This window comes from Mercenaria mercenaria, chromosome 2 (assembly GCF_021730395.1).
Source record: "Mercenaria mercenaria strain notata chromosome 2, MADL_Memer_1, whole genome shotgun sequence".
In the NCBI taxonomy this organism is placed as follows: Eukaryota; Metazoa; Mollusca; class Bivalvia; order Venerida; family Veneridae; genus Mercenaria; species Mercenaria mercenaria.
The window spans coordinates 77,671,947-77,689,397 of NC_069362.1; the positions used below are offsets into that span (position 1 = coordinate 77,671,947).

Consider the following 17,451-nt stretch of genomic DNA (forward strand, 5'->3'; position numbering starts at 1 on the left):
CACATGTTCCATACGAATTTTCGAGAAACAAAACATGGAGAAATACGGATCTGTTTACTACTGGCTTCTTTCGACTACTCTTGACGATGCACATTTTCGACCGAATTACTGGCTTTATTCCTCAAAACGAAGCTTAGAAACGTGGGTCGATCGCAATAAAGTATTTGACAAAAATCATAGAATTTCTGAACAAATTTAATTTTGTTTTTGCTATGAACATTTTATACCCCGTAACAATTTAAATAACAAGACAAAATGTACGGAAGCAATATTCAGTTGAAAATACACAGATTAGAATGTGTCTATGTAGATGGATCTTGATACTAAGTTGATAGCGAATTTGAAGCGATGTGAGAAGTTTTTCTCCGGATAGACTGCTTCCAGTAGCTGGAGGGCATAAAAGATCAAAGTTTTATCTTTATTTTGTCTGGTCATTGCATGTTATCGCTAAATTAGAAAATGGGTCTGCCTCAATGTAATGCTTATTTCAATAACGAGGACGGTATCCGCTCGATTGACAGAAACAACGAGGATGGTACCATGGTACATCGTCAGAGGTTTCTTTTTTTCTACACACTGTCTTCGAAAAAAATCGATCTAATTTTACTGTGATTCCAGTTTTTGTGAAATGAAAGTAACGACTAACACATAGAATGACTGCTTTTCATTTTCCTAACAAAAATTTCCTCATATAATCCGAAATAATACCATCAATCGTGAAAATACAAATGTATATATCATCGCTTTAAAACATTTTCACAGCAAAAAAAAAACGTATTTTTTCACAGTTATTCAGATTATATTAGATAGATATTTGACATGATATAGTTAAGGTATGATCTTACACATTTAAAACTACATGTAAAACATTTCAAATCTTTAGTTAAATACGGAATAAGAACCTGTTAAAGGTGTGCATTTCCTATTCACCAACATGTACATAAATCACATGAGGGCGGTATCGCTCACACGAGTAGGTACCCGAATAACCAGTGTGATTATAGGCCTTGTACGGATCTTATGGTTGAGAGATTTTTCTCTAAGTAAATAACTTTCACTTACTCATGCGTAGTCTGAAGAAGAAAAAAAGCCAAGTAAGTTGAAACGAGACAGGTGTATTTTTGTCAGAAAAAAACAACCCTCTGTCTACTTTCATCCTGTAGTCATTTCCTGTCGAATGATAATTTTACCGCATGGAATAATGTGTATTATTCTATACTTACTTTTCTCTTTCAAACAGCGTTTCCCCTTTGCACCACATTTATAACCGTCTAATAAGACTTCTGAGCTGGAAACCTTGACTGTTCAATCTATTTTTCGAACTGAATGGTTCAACGTTTGGAAAAAGATGTACAGAAAAATGCCCAATGTACTTCAGCATCAGAGCTGTCATTGTCCTCGTACATTCTAACATGATTCCTTATAGGACAATAATAACAATAACTCACATTAATAGATCTGTCATACCAAAGACGTAAAAATGGTACTAGTAGCTTCCTCGCTTGGCGCTCAGCATTAAGAGGATAGTGCTAGGACTGGTCAGCCCGGTGTCAGTATAGTGTGACTGGGTGGGGTATCATGCCACGTGTCTACGGCGTGATATTCCAGTGAGGCAGCGCTATAAAGCTGGGCATTGTGCTCACTGCTACAAGTAGACACCGTCGTTTATATGACTGAAAAATTGTTGAAAAAGACGTTAAACCCGAACACACACACACACATACACACACACACACACACACACACACACACACACACACACAATAGATCTGTCAGCAGCCGACTGTCATGCCCTTTAAGTCTTTGATTTCAAGAATAATTAATCAATACATAAAGCAATAATGATAAAAACCCTGTTGTGTAATATAGTCTTAAAGATCTCTACTTTGAGAAGGCATATCAATTGTTTTCTGTTTTTTTCATAGCCTTTCGGTTCCTGTATTATATTTACTTCAATCTTAAAACTTTGTAAATTTCGAAACCTGCGTTAAATTTAAAGCGAATATTAAATATAACCATATGGATATTTTTATTAACATGAGTCGCAAGTTGACTTTGAGAAAATCATTTGTGGTATTTGTGTGCATAGCTACTTTATTAACAATAAATACTTTATTTCACGCTTTTAAATATTCATTCTGGACGCCGGTTTTTAGAGAAAAACTTCGGAATAATGTTCATGCGGATCATTTTGTTCGGCGGTTCAATTCCTCCAGTGAGGAGCTTACTGAAATGAAGGTTGTAAATAGGTCATATACGGAAACGGACGAGTTAGAAGATTTCACTATGCACAGTCTCTTGGACCCCAAAGAGCAGTTTGAAACATCGTTTAAGAAATTTGCAGAAAATGCCACAAAAAAGGTACTGCTAATATTCAATATGCAAGGATTTGAGACGGTAGTCACGACAAATGAAAAGTTTAAGACTTGTGAATACAACAACTGCATGATGACAAGCGACAAGTCTTACCTTAAAACGGCCGATGCTCTTTTGTTTATAATATGCAACAAAGGTATGGGATCTAAACCACCGATTAGCCAGCAGAACAGAAATCCCAATCAGGCATGGATATTCAAGTGCGGTGAAACGCCAATACATCATTGGTTTAGTGATTATAAATCAGCTGCTTGGGATAACACAATGAATTGGTCAATATCTTACAGAATCGATTCAGATATGCCGCATCCTTATGGATATCTTAAAACTCGGACAGTCCCAAGGACATTGGATTACGAATCTATTTATCAAGCTAAAACAAAAACTGCTCTATGGATTGTTAGTAACTGCAATACACAAAGCGCACGTGGTCAGTATGTTGTTGAACTTCGGAAGCATGGAGTAGATGTTGATATTTACGGCCAATGTGGGCCAAACCATCACATTGACGATGACAATTTGAATAAGATAATGCCAAAATATAAGTTTTACCTTGGATTTGAGAATTCTTTATGCAACGATTATGTCACAGAAAAGTTTTTCTTTTATTACGACTTTAATTGGATTGTTATTGTCCGAGGTGGCGCCGACTACGATCATCTGCTACCGACGGAAACTTACATTAATACTGCCCACTTCTCAAACGTGTCACTCTTGGCCAAACACCTTTTAAATCTTGGGAATGACAAAGACAGATATATTGACTTCTTGCGGAAGAAAGATCGTTATGAACAAAAGTACGAATATGGTCATAAATATAGTATATGCGAAATCTGTAGAAGACTAAATAATGTTTCGAAGTTTAAGAAGACGTACAACAATATGCGTGACTATCTTGAAAATGGACAGTGTCGAATGCCCACAGATGTCAAGTCTTCGGCGAGTCATACGCGATATCAGAATCATGAGCGCGTTTTCAATCATGTTAAGTGAGCAAACTGGTGAATGCAGTGTCAGTTTTTTGTCGATCCCGTTTGAGGAAGGGAAGACATAGTTGTCCAAATGGCTGTTCGGTGTATGTGCGTCCGTGCGTCCATCCGTCCGGATTTGTTTATCCGGACCTTAACTTTGACATGCATGGATGGAACAATCTTGTTTATATTTGGCATGAATGTTAACCTCAGTGAGACGGAGTGTCATGCGTGAACACCAGGTTCATATCTCAAAGGTCCATGTCACAGTTGGAGGTCAAAGGTCATGTCAGACCTTGTCTGGCCCATAACTTTGACATGCATTGAGGAATCTTGTTTATATTTGGCATGAATTTTTAACTCAATGAGACGGAGTGGCACATATTCCTATCTCAAAGCTCAAGGTCACACTTAGGGGTCAAACGGCGGGCTCGACATGTTATGCGTGGGCATCTAGTCTAATTGTTCTTGTACTATTTGTGTAGGTAAAGGGTAACTGTCCACCTGCGTGACAGGTCACGCTCGAAACATAACAGCAGGAAAAACAGCTGCCACACGCTTTCAGATATAGCCAACCGTCTTCCAGCTTGGATAATCTCTTTTTTTAACGCAGAAAAGTAAAAACAAAATCTGCCAATATCTAATCTCCAACTAACAACATTTTCTAATGAAACATAATTTTTGGTTGCTATTACTTTATTTTATCAAAAATTTCGAAAAGATGTACATATGTGTATTGTTTATTTAGCAGTTCACGGGATTACCATACTTAAGGAAAAGTTGAAAATGTATTCATTATACTATCGTTTTTATAGATAAAAACCCGTTTGAATATGCTAAACTGTGCTGTCTAAATGTAGAAAGACACATTTCAAGTCATTAGCAAGCTTGGTATTACATCAACTGAAAAATTTATTTAAGAAACAATTGCTCAAACAGCAATATATACTCATAAATATATAGACGCAAAATAAACAATAGATGGACATTGCTGTTCACTCTTTTTCATTTATCAGTAAAGTAAGTATATTTCGTTAGCGACCTCTGAGCTTGACTTTTAACGGGTAGTCAGATACTTAGACTTTGCCGCATAACGGTTTGTTAGATCAAATTAGCAGGAAAAAATAAAAATACACATGTAGAACAGTCAGATTTCGGGTTTGAATCAAATAGATTCGAATTTTGAGCTGGTGTGTGTCTTAAAAGAAGATATTCTCTTTTTTATATTCTTATTAAAGACAGTACCCGTCTTTTTTGTTTCCAAATTATTTCAGTTTACGCGAATTTTCATAATTTCCAATTTTAATATTGTGATTTATGAGTGCACTTCAAATCCTTTTCCTATTACAAGTGATACTTTCCAGTCTACAGTTCATTTTCGCTAAAACCCCCATCACACTCGGCCGCGTTCCAACTACGTCCAATAACAACTGGCAGGACGCAGTAAGAACTTATAAAACGTAGAAGGAACGCAGTAGACACCGGTAAGGACGTGATATGGCCTCCATGGACGTGGAGGACGCGGTCGAACTTTGGACATGTTCAAAACAAACGTAGTGAGGACATGGTCGAATCAGCACGCAGTAAGAACTTAATAAGGACGTAGTAACGACGGCATTGACGTAGTTACGACGTAACTAAAAGCTAGTGGGAACTTAATTGACGTAGTACAAGCGTGGTGCGGACAGGAAAGATTGCATGGCGTTCTCATTGCGTTGTTACTGCGTTCTTGTTACGTCAATGGAGTTCTCATTACAAACTCTCCACGCCTGTGCTATGACCATGGTACGTCCGTGCCACGTTGTGGAAGACGTTGCAGAAGACTGCGTTAGGTTGGTAATACGTTCTTTCGGTGCTTAACACGTCTATGGCACGTTTGCAGCGTCTAAGTCAGGTTCTGAGAATTGAGTATAAATACAGGATCCAATTCCCAAATCACTTCAACCCGCACTGAATATGAACGCACATAATCAGGAACTTCTTCAGCAACTTGCTCTGCTACAATGACAACAGGCTCTACTTGATGCACAAGCTGCATCTGTGTTGGTGAGAAGGCGAAGAAGGAGAAGGAATAGAAGACAACCTAGATCTTGTACCTGGCTTTCTGCTCTTGGGTGTAGATGTGGACACGATAAAACTTGCTGAACAAATAAAAAAGCGCCTCGCGTGGCGCAGTATTTAAAAGGAGCCGGCGAACGTAGTGAGAACGTGATAAGCGCGTGGTGCACTCCGACTGGTCGTAGTAAGAACGCATTGGACGTGGTGCGCGCGTGAAGATGCGAATTTAAGAAATTAGTGGGAACGTGTTAGACGCAGTGAGAACCTGGCAGGGACGTTGTAAGGGCGTAATATAAAGTTGAGGACTGCACATTTTGCGAGTTTGACCCCGTCCCCGCCGCGTTCATCGAATTTTTCAGGACGCAGTGCGTTCTTCTTCTTGGTATTCGTCTAAGTGTGATAGGGGAATAAAAGCAATCACGCACGAACTATATATGTTTTGATTTAATGTAATTTACATATGTTTGGACCAACAGCAATTATTGCTATTGACGTTTTAAGAAATAAGTCTTTATCCATTGTGTGTGTGTTCAATGGTTGTGGGCTGAAATTACAGCCTTTAGTACCAGATTGACATTGACGTTGAGAGCTTTAGTTCTAAATTTTTAACATGTACTTTCCTTCAATATAAAAACCAACTGCGAGATTCAAACACTTCAGGCAATCTAACGCAGAAGTAAGCCTACTAGATCTAGATCTAAATGTTGTTGTTTTTTGTTGTTTTTAATTTAAAACTGTTAAAAGTTTGACCTGTATGCACAGGTTCCATACTAGAGGTAGAACGTCTATTGTGGAAATGAATGAGCGATTTGTTTATTCGATTTCTCGATTGAAATCTAATAATCTTTCTCATTGTATCAACGCATCTTCGGTTATTAATTTATATAACTCATTAAAATGACGTCAGTGACTCACAAATGACGTCATTCATCCTACCGGTATATAAAATAAAATATTTAAGTGACGGCGCATGAAATTTTGAGTCCAAATGAGATTTGTTTTGGCTAGTTTGGCAGATTGAATATTTATGTCTATATACTGTATATGCACAAAACCTGGTAAAAATTATTTCCTCTCAGTCTCTAAAATGAAAAACAAAATATTAGAAAAAGGTAAAATGTAAGATAAAAACGGTCAGTTAGCTCGAAACTATGGTGGCAAATTTCTGCCACGAGGTAGCTAGGTAGCTATCACGATAATTTGTAAACTTTCAAGGAAATGTGTGCATTTTTTTTTCTGAAAACATTTAAGCAATAAATAATATTTTCTAGATATTTTTATTCATTTCCTGTTTTTTTTAGCGCAAAATTTCGCGTTAATGCTTGGAACTGCCACGAGATGCTCGGTAACTATCACGGTAATATTTTTAACTTTTCAGCAAAGTTGTGCATTTTTCTGAAAACATTATCGCACTAAATTATTTTTTTCTCGATATGCCTTTTATTTCCAGGAAACTTTAGGGTATTGCGATAAACTTTTCAGAAAAATTTGAAATATCGAGATAATTTCTGAAAGTATCGAGAAAGGTAATCTAGCTAATAAATGGCAGTTGTGGGCACTTACACAAAAGGTATCGAGAAAATAATGTAAATTATCGCAATAATATTTCCGGGAAACTTCCACTATTGAGATAATCTTTTCAGAAAACTTCGTTTCGAGATAATTATTTTAGTATCGCGATAGCTACCTCGTGGCAGAAATATTCCACCATACAAAACATAGAGCACATATATATCAATTAACAGGGAAATAGGTATGAATCAAAGAAAATGTATTCATTTTAGTATTGATAAACTGAACACAATATACCTAAAGTTTATTCATTTGATCTGAGGAAGTTGTCAATAACTTAAGTTACTTGTCGACAATAGGTTTATAACTGTGAGGCATCCAGGAATCATGGTCAACTGAACTGAATGCTGATATTATATTGAAATGCTATCGAAACATTGTTGCAGAGTCACACCAAGAGAAGAAACGGGATCAATATTCTTTGTATTTTGTATGTGTTTTTGGCATCATGAATAAGATATATAAGTGGTTGAAAGCGGCGACAGATATGATCAGTGCTAAGTTCTACGTATTAAACAGGTGGGAGTCGAATGACTTCAGACACAATGTCTTTATCGAATCGTCATAGATAACATACATGAACACCGTCTTACTGAGAAGTCTCTAATAATTTAAACATTTCTATCATGATAAACAATGTGGACACTGTATTACGATCACGCTAGTCATAAATCATAGACCATGATGAAAGGTTGAGGGGTATAATTTTGGCGTTGCCTGTCCATCCGTTCGTTCGAAGACATACGTAAGTCATGGTTTGTGGTAATAAAATAAAGCATGGAAGAAATATCATATATCCAGCAGCGTAATTACATTGATCATTCTTACCAATCTTGTTCAATATTCAAAAGTTATTTTCTTTACTTTTTGTTTGAGAAATAGATTTTAGTTTAGCGTGCTTTGTTGGCAAATAAAACACGGTTTGAGTTCAGATGCGTAGTAATCTAATTACGAAGCAACTAAAATCTATTTCCGAATTACACCAGGCTGGAATAAAATGCGGTTTTAAATACGAGGGAGTATACAGGAATAGCCAAAACAATACACGGTAAAATCCTTATTTGTTTATATAAAAGAAATTCGTAAAAGTGTTCGAATTCAAAATAACACACAAAATAGCGCAAGATTTTCTTCTTTCATTTCTTATCATGATGATACTTACACCCAGTTTGATAATTCGGGCTGCGTCTATCTATATGTTCTTTTCTTTGACTTCATTTTAATTTTTTTCTTTTTTCAGGTTACGTATACACTGAAAAACTGTCCGAAATACATTGCTTATATCCCTCAATTTATTTCATATTGTTTTATCATCGCTGTCTGTCTGTGAACATTTCATGGCCTAAACGGCTGATGGTATTTCAATGAAACTTCACAGAAAGTATTTTAATGAAGTCTAGTTGCGCTTATTTCCATACGATTCCATATGAATTATATTAAGCGCCTTTGAACGTGTTTATCATGAAAAGGGCGCTATATAAATAATATATCTGATATAGATAATATATTTGGTATAATAATTATAATAATAATAATAATTACTTTTTGCGTAGTTGAGGTCCTTTAAAGATCATTTCTGATTTGTCTGGACGTCTTCTATACTATTTGTGTAATTTGGGTGAAATTTCATAGGAATTTTCAGTACCAGGCCTAACTGCACACAATACGGATCTTTTAGTTGAATGATTTTTTTTAAGTAAATAATCTTCACTCAGTCATGCATAGTTTGAAGAAAAAAGAAAAAATGTATTCAAAATAAGTTGCATGGGGACAGGTGTATTTTTGTCCGAAAAAAAATCCCCTCGTCTTCTTTCATCCTGTGATCATTTCCTATCGTATGATAATTTTACCGCACGGAATAATGTGTATTATTCTAAACCTACTTTTCTCTTTCAATCAGCGTTTCCCTTTTGCACCACATAACTGGCCAATATGGTTCTGTAATGGAAACCATGACTGTCAAATTCTTACTGAACGTCTCACAGAGTGAAAAAATGTACAGAACAATCCCCAATATACTTCAACATCAGAGCTGTCATTGCCCTCTTACACCCTAACGTGATTCCTTCTGTGACAGTAATTACATTAACTCCTATAACTAGATCTGTCAGTAGCCGAGTCTCAGGCCCTTTAGGCCTTTGATTTCAAGAGTAATTAATCAAAGGAAATCTAAGGGGAACAACTAATAAACTGAAGCCAACATAAAACAGTGGTCAAAAGTGAAACGAAAACTAAAAAGGTCCTTCTCCCAACAACTGATCAGGCAGACAAAATATGGCTTACATTTTCGGAATCCTGTTGGGCCCATTTATGATGTCGCCGTCGCGTTTGTGGGGTCGACACACGACAACGCGAAGTGACATAGCGACATTACGAAGTGACACCCGACAATCGCAAACGACGGCGACAATGCCAAACGACAATGTCGCGATATCCACTTTGAAATGTCGCGCGACAATTCCAAACGATACACGACACGCGAAGTGACACTCGACAATACGAAGCGACATTTTCATAATGTCGTATCGCATATCGCCCGTCTACCGGTGAAAGGGTAAGATAAAAAGCTGCATTTCCGTACTTTTCCGTACGTAAATCACTAAAATGTCCATGTTTTTCATTAAATTCAAATAATTGTAGAATGTTCCAAACACAAGATATTTTAATGAAATAACTTTTATAAATTAAATTCAAACATTGTCTAAAGGATATGTAACTTGTATAATTTTACCGCCGACGGTTTCGTCGGAGGACCGTATCATGTATCATTTTTCGTGAAAATATGCATACTTCTTCATATATTAAATAGAGGGCTGGTCCTTGTCTGAGGAGCCATATCTTCATAACCTGATGTCCGATTTTAATAAATGATACCTTGTTGCAAAGGGCAAGTCAGTACCTAGAGAAAAAAGCCACGTCAGGTCCAAACCCGGTCGGCTAGGGGTCAAGATCATAGGTTAAATTCCGGTAATATTCTCAAAATATGAACTTGTCAGAGCAGTAAAGACAGTCCTGAAAACCCAAGTACTACCTTCGCTGAGTCCAATAACACCATTGGAGCGATTCTCATGGCTCCCCGGGTCGGGTCAGCTTAGTCTTGTCCAGCACCCTACCGCATATAACAAGTTTGATCATTTTCTGATACCTGTCCTATTTTTATTTTATTCTAGGACTCAATTGATAAATACCAATAACACAACGACATGTGATAGTTCATATTTTTATTGACGATTATTGCATTGCCACATATAAATAATTCCATCAAGTTTACTTTTTAAAAGTATTTCCAAGAATATAATTGAAAATATGAATGGCGGATATGGTCATGACGGACGTGAAATAAACCTCATCAGACGACACTAATGAAGTTTGTTCGATCCATAGATTATAGCTATGGAAAGACATACGCATAGGAGCGACCAAGAGCGGACTTTACAAGAAACCCTGGGAAGCCCCCACCCCTGTTGCACCAATAACGCCGCTCGGCGTCATATAGATCTGTAATAAATCTGCACCGCATAGGCACCGCCAGATACAAAGCATTACTAATGCTACTCTCGCTGATATAACCCTGTTTATCCAACAACCAGTGCAATCATGCTGCTATACTGCTTTGCTACTCATTGACATGGCGCTAGATAGAACCGCAAAGCATTACTAATGCTACTTTCGCCGCCGCTCGGCGATTGATATAACCGCAAGGTACACCGCAGTAGGGCCAACCTATTAATCGAATCACCAGTGCAACATGAAACTATACTGCTTTGCTACAGAATGGCCTAACAAAATAGGAGCTATTAAAGACCGCTTTAGTCAAAGCTAATCTAGCAAGTACTTTACAGCTCATTTAACCCAAAGATAATTTTAGAACCCAGAAAATAATTTTTTGAACCCTATAAACTGTTATCCACCTACAGACGACACTCTAGGCAAATTAGATTTATAGGGGGTAAAACAAATGTATCTATTATGTGAAATCCTGGCCGCCCCTATGCGTAAGAATTTTCCGCCACAAAATATAAATTTTTAATGCACTTCTTTTCTTTAAAAATTTTTATTTCCCCAAAATTCTTATGATTTTAAGATATTCAAAAGCATATATCGCGAAGAGCATTCCAAGTTCTGCGTCAGATCTTCTCTACTTTTTCAAAATCACCGCTCTTTAATACTAAACATATGCGCCAATTTTCAATATTTATTATTATCTTCTGGTAGTTAGCAATCATACTCCATTACGCAGTTGCATAGGTAAAACAACTAGCGACATTTTAACCAAACACAGTTACTATTTTGAATTACTACTGATCAAAATGAAGCTATTAAAAGCAAATCTAAGATTATTGCTTGATAATTTTTTACGTTCTCGTCTCGCAACTTTTCAAATTTCCTTGTTCGCCATTTTCTAAAACTTCAAAGTTTAATAAAACAGCTTATTTCAATGTAATGTATTTTACGATAATATATTCAATGCCTGCCATTATTGTATGTAAATCATCTCTAAGAAGCGGAACTATTTTAGTTAATTCTATCTTTCCAATCCCTTTCCTTATGTGTGTAGTCTTGTCAGTAGTCATGCATAAATGTGCATTATGAAATAAATATGTTGAAACTAAAGAGGTGTACACCATGCCATTAAAGAAACCACCGGGAATTTGAGCAACTTGTGTCTATGAAGTAAAGACTATAGATTTCAACCTGTCTATTTTCAAATAATCATGATATCCAAATCGGACCAACCATCATAGCTAACTGTCACGCAGCAAACTGTATTTTTTAAAAATGGATAAAGAAGCTGCCCACCGACGTTTTGGCGACAGCGGGGGTAACTCTGGACACATACGTGTTATTTTCACATGGCATTTTAATAATGATAGGGGTTGTTTTTATTTTATTCATTCTTATTTGATTACGTTACTATAATAATTGTGCCGTTAATCAATCGTAGTAGGTCCAGCGGAACGGGCCAGTGCATGGATATTTCCAAATCGTACAGTTCGATTACTAGGTCATACCTGTTTACACGTTTTCAAACCGAAATTTCTTACTTGCAAAATGACCTTTCTACTTTTTTATTATGTTTTGTTTGAGTCCGAGTTCACGTTTTTCTTATACAAGACTCACTAAAATATGGAACTCTGAGTTAAGGTAACAAAACGCAATCTTTAATGTTTACGAAAACGAATTGTATGTGGTATACTATATATAAAAGGGAACCTTAAAGCCCTGCTCCGCAACTATTCGAATTCTATTGTATGCACGCAACCCAAGAGCACAACAGGTAACAGATAAAGACCAACCACGACCTGGTAACATACTTTTTTCCACCACAAAACTTTATGAAAGTCATTCTTAGAATACAGGTAATACATGTATATAACTATACTACAAGTTTTCAGGTGGACAATTTAGGCCTTTCCTGAACAAATGTATATTGACAACTTCATCTGCAAACTTATTCGGTCAATCTCTTTTCGGCATAGTTTCAAAACTATAGATGAATTGCTATCTTACTTTGTAGAAACAAAATGTGATTGAAATTTAAATACACTGATTTCTGTACATATTGCTACAGTAATTCAATAAAATGTTAAGCCATCACACACATTGTCTTGGCCTTATATTATGTCACTGTCAATTTGTAACTAGAGACTTGTTATTTCTCATTTTGCTTCATGCAAAGCATGTATAATTACCATCATGGAAATACAAAATACAGTTATTTTGTGGTGCCTCTTTAACGGCCACGCGCCACACTTTAGCACGCAAAAACGCATGTATTTTATATAGAATTTTATATAAAAACAGACTCTATTTGACAGGCTTCAATGTTCATACTTAGGATTTTTATGCTTTTTTCAGTGACAATTTAAGGTTAAAAGGTAGGACAGGAGCAGGTCTTTAATTCATTTTAATTTCAAAGCCCGAAACTGGCGAAAGTTACATTTTAGAATATGTCTGGGTGGAGGCATATTATTATTTTGTTTTTGTTGCTTTCTATCAAATTTGTCGAAAGTTCCGAAAGTTTAAATGAAGTAAATATTACAAAATGTTTGATGTAACAGTTGTTGACCGAAGTTATTTCTAACCAAAATCATCCAAAAAGTCAAGAACTGCCAGTGTACTGTACCTATCTTTGTTAATAAATTCAGTAACATATTAATAAAAATTTAGAACAAAGAATCCTTTAAAACTTACTAAAACATCGCAACAACATGTTTATTTTTAAAATCCGCATAAACCATGTACGTGCGTATGCCACGTGTAGTTTGATTTCCAATATATAGACTGGTCCACCGATTAGGGAAAACAGCATGATTTACCTTGCCCTTTTAATGTAAAAACCGCATTAAACTGAATAACACTTCTACCCAAATAACGGACCATTCCATTATCAATACACACATTCTATTTATAAACCAGACAGGTCACTAAGAATTTCCTGACAGTAATTTAACTCTATATTTTTAAATTGCTGCCGTCTTTTTATTAATATATATTTTTCTATTATGTTTTTTGTATTTTCCGGCCGAAAGTCTGAATTTTGTGCCTGTAGTGTTTTAAATGTATTTATGATAAAAACGAAATAGCTATTTATGATCGCGCTGTATAAAAATTTACAGGTAATTTATAAAACAAGCGGCTATTTTTGTATAATTTTGCTTAACATTCTTCCAGTATCTTACTAGGATTGGTATAGATATCAGGTTATATGTATTGTCTAGCGGTGCTGGAAGTTTGGGGTAATAATATTAAATAATAAATGCACTACGCCTCTTTTTTATGTGACGCCTAAACTTTGCGATGGCACGATAAACTAAAAATTAGCCTTTGTTAAAGTCAATACAGACATTTTTTGGTTTTGACACGCTTGTAAATGTATTCATAACGCAAAGGCATGCAACGTAGCCACCAATCCTGATTGATTGCCGACCACGACGAGGGAATTAAGCTTGCTTTCACCTAAATTGTTGGTCATAATTTTTCCGAAATGTACCCCGTGAATTACTGCATCCTTTCTAATAATAAAAAAGATAATTCCGTAGTTCGTGAAGTTCGACATATTATAAAAGCATTAGACCATTTTTCTGTAGAGCCTATATCATCTTTACACACTTCGACGGCACTCATTTTTACTGTTACTAAACAGGGACAAAACACTACCGTTATCATAATCGGTCAGTTCCACCGCACCCTTTTACAACAAAACTGTACAAATCCGTTGCTTTAAAGAGAATGGTACATGCATGGTTATGTCATAACTTGTCTGCCTAAGCAGATTATCAATATATGGTAAAAATCAACTCGTTTTCGCTAAAATTATTGCTATTGCTAGTAGAATTAGCTACAGAAGTCGCCAGATTCAACCCGCCATCTACATTTTCGTTATTTGTGTCTATTATCCTAGACGCTATCTACACTTTCCATGTTTCCAGCACGACATATATTCGTGACCAACCACGTGAGCACTACGTGGCATTATATCGAACACCCGTAAAATTTCGTCAAAATCAATAATCGAAGCGTTCATACCTCTATCATCGGCCGAATTATATTTGTCAAATAACTATCTCTGGCCTTTGTTTCTCTCCTGCTGAGGGGTCGTCCCTTCTCCGCCTTCCTCTCCGTGATCCTCGACCATGTGCAGACATAACTAATACAATGTTTATCCACTTCGATTTACCGGTATTGAAAAAGGACAGAAGACGGTGTTGCTTACATTTATACCTATATGTCACGTGACTTGCATGCATCGTCAAGGTTTATGAACAGCAGACGACAAATTAGGACAAGCTTAATAATAAATAGTTGACCAGTTCAATTTAGCCATAATAAATGAGATTAATATGTAAAATTAATCTTTATTAATTGTTATTATTGTAATTTATACTGAATTTCAGTTGATAATGACACTATGTTAGATTCTGACCCTTGTTCGAGTCTCTACACCCCAGGTACCTACCTATACCATATATATGTTCGTAGATGACTTGGTTTTACATTTAAGCTACTTACAAGTCCATATGATGCCATCAGAGCTCAGGACAGTATCAGAAAAGTACGGAAATACAGCTTTTTATCTTACCGTTTCACCGGTAGACGGGCGACATGCGATACGACATTATGAAAATGTCGCTTCGTATTGTCGAGTGTCACTTCGCGTGTCGTGTATCGTGTGGAATTGTCGCGCGTCGACCCTCACCAAAACCCGTGCAATTGTGTAATTGTAAGCAATTCGACATTCTCTTAATTTTACGAGTTTCGTTAAGGTTCACTACCTTAAACAAACTATAAGGTGTTTTTTTTTTTGTTGTTGTTGTAAACAAGGTAAACCGGTAATGTAAGATATTCACATTATTATATACAATTTATCACCTGAATTGAATGCTTTCATGAGTGGAAAATATTGATGGTAAAATTTTGTAGGATTTTGTTTACACGATAAAATCTTAAATAACATCTTGGTGAGCTTATGATAGAGAACATGTCGTTCTCGGCTAGTCTTGGCTTTTGAATTTACTAAAATACAAAAGAAAGTTCTCTGTAGGCTCTTCAAAGTGTTTAAAGTAGACAAAACTTATACTGTACTCTAGGCCTAGATCTTGGCAGTGGGCCAAGGGATTTCTGTCTTCATTAGCACAGTTGGGGGCTAATGACTATCATAGTATGGTTCTAATAAACAAGGGTCATTGTTTATTGGAAAGTCAGTCTATCAATTAGTGAGAAGGGGAAACATTGTATTCTAACACGATCCGATTCATTTTCCTATTAAACAGAAGGCTGGAAACAGTGAATTATTAAACAACAATTCACTGTTCTGACGTCACGATTATTACGTCACAGCGTCAAACGGCGTAGCGGCGCGCTGGAAAAGAAACCGATTGAAAACGGGCAAATATTTAATGAATGCTGACAAGGATGTACTTCAAAATCCTTGGTAACATGTTAGAATCGAAATAATATATCTCATTTAGTGATTTGCTCTTGAATAAATCAGTTTGTCGTTCAGCTGCGCCCTCGTGATATAATTCCTTCGCATCTGAACTCCAAACAGTGATTTATTCAGCGACAAATCACCGATGAGATATATTATTTCTTAATTTTATTTGATAAGTATGTGATATCTTTAAAAGTTATACCTATTTTTGGCATTTTTATGATCAAACATAATAATAAAATGATAAGAAACTTATTTAGGAATGTGTTACAAATTTCATTATGTTTTTAGGGGGAAAAAAGCAAGCTTTTTTCAAGTTCTGTCTGGCAGTGTGCACAAATTCAATTTTGATAGTTTAGAAAAATGTGACATTCACTCATCTAAAAGTCTTGTTTTAATGCTTGCAGAAAGTTGTAAATAACATTTGTGTAAAATTGAAAACCGAATGTGCATTTCAGTGTTATAAAGTAAAGCATGAAAAAAGTACACTTTTGGCAACTTACTATTGAAACCGAAAATTCAGATAGAAAATCTAGAACACAATTAATAATTTGATTTTATCCAATGATATCATATTCCAATAATGGTGATTGCATGTATATAAAAAAAATCATTTCCCCATTCGTTTTGTAAGCTTTCTATATAAATATAATGGAAGGATCACCTTCATCGGTATGACCTTTTTCATTTTAATTATGATATTATTAGATATTGTTTGTCAACACAAGAACTCACAGAGATTTTTACTACATACAATATATACCTGAGTTTTATTATCATTATCATTTTTAGCTCGACTATTCGAAGAATAGTCTAGCTATTCTACTCACCCCGGCGTCGGCGTCGGCATCACACCTTGGTTAAAGTTTTGCAAGTACATATGGCTATCATTTAAATACACATAACTTTGAAACTTATTTTTTCTTTTTCTAGGTCAATTACCAACTTCAATGGGTCAAGTCCCATAACTCTGACATGTATTTTGGGCAAATTATATCCCCTTTTGGACTAAGAAAATTCTAGTTAAAGTTTTGCATGCAAGTTACTATCACCAAAACTAAAGCAGATATTGAAATGAAACTTCTCATGTGTCTTCGGGGTTATAAAACGTGTTGATAGCATCAAGTCCAATAACTCTGACATGAATTTTGGCCAAATTATGCCCCTTTTTGGACTTAGAAAATCCTGGTTAAGGTTTTGCGTGCAAGTACATATAGCTATTACTTAAAGGCATTATAGATTTGAAACTTATTTTTTCTTTATTTTTAGATCAATTACTAACCTCACTGGGTCAAGTCCCATTACTCTGACATGTATTTTGGGCAAATTATGCCCCATTTTGAACTTAGAAAACTTCTGGTTAAAGTTTTGGTTGGAACTCTAGTGATATTTCAACATTAGATTAATTCCTGCTCCTGTGACAACGATTCGAATAGTCGAGCACTGGCTGTCTTACGGACAGCTCTTGTTAATATTATTACTATATCTTTTATTATCTTTCATTATTTTTTATTTGTAATATTTAATAATAATAATAAT

The 17,451-nt window shown here is 35.7% G+C and overlaps 1 protein-coding gene across 1 annotated transcript; it reads left to right on the plus strand.

The window, feature by feature from the left end:
* The first annotated feature begins 1,748 nt into the window (after positions 1-1,748).
* LOC123562846 (alpha-(1,3)-fucosyltransferase fut-5-like) lies at positions 1,749-4,672 on the plus strand. The gene has a single exon (XM_045355444.2). The coding sequence runs from the start codon at positions 2,020-2,022 to the stop codon at positions 3,367-3,369; it is 1,350 nt and encodes a 449-aa protein (XP_045211379.2). The 5' UTR covers positions 1,749-2,019; the 3' UTR covers positions 3,370-4,672.
* The last annotated feature ends 12,779 nt before the right edge of the window (positions 4,673-17,451 follow it).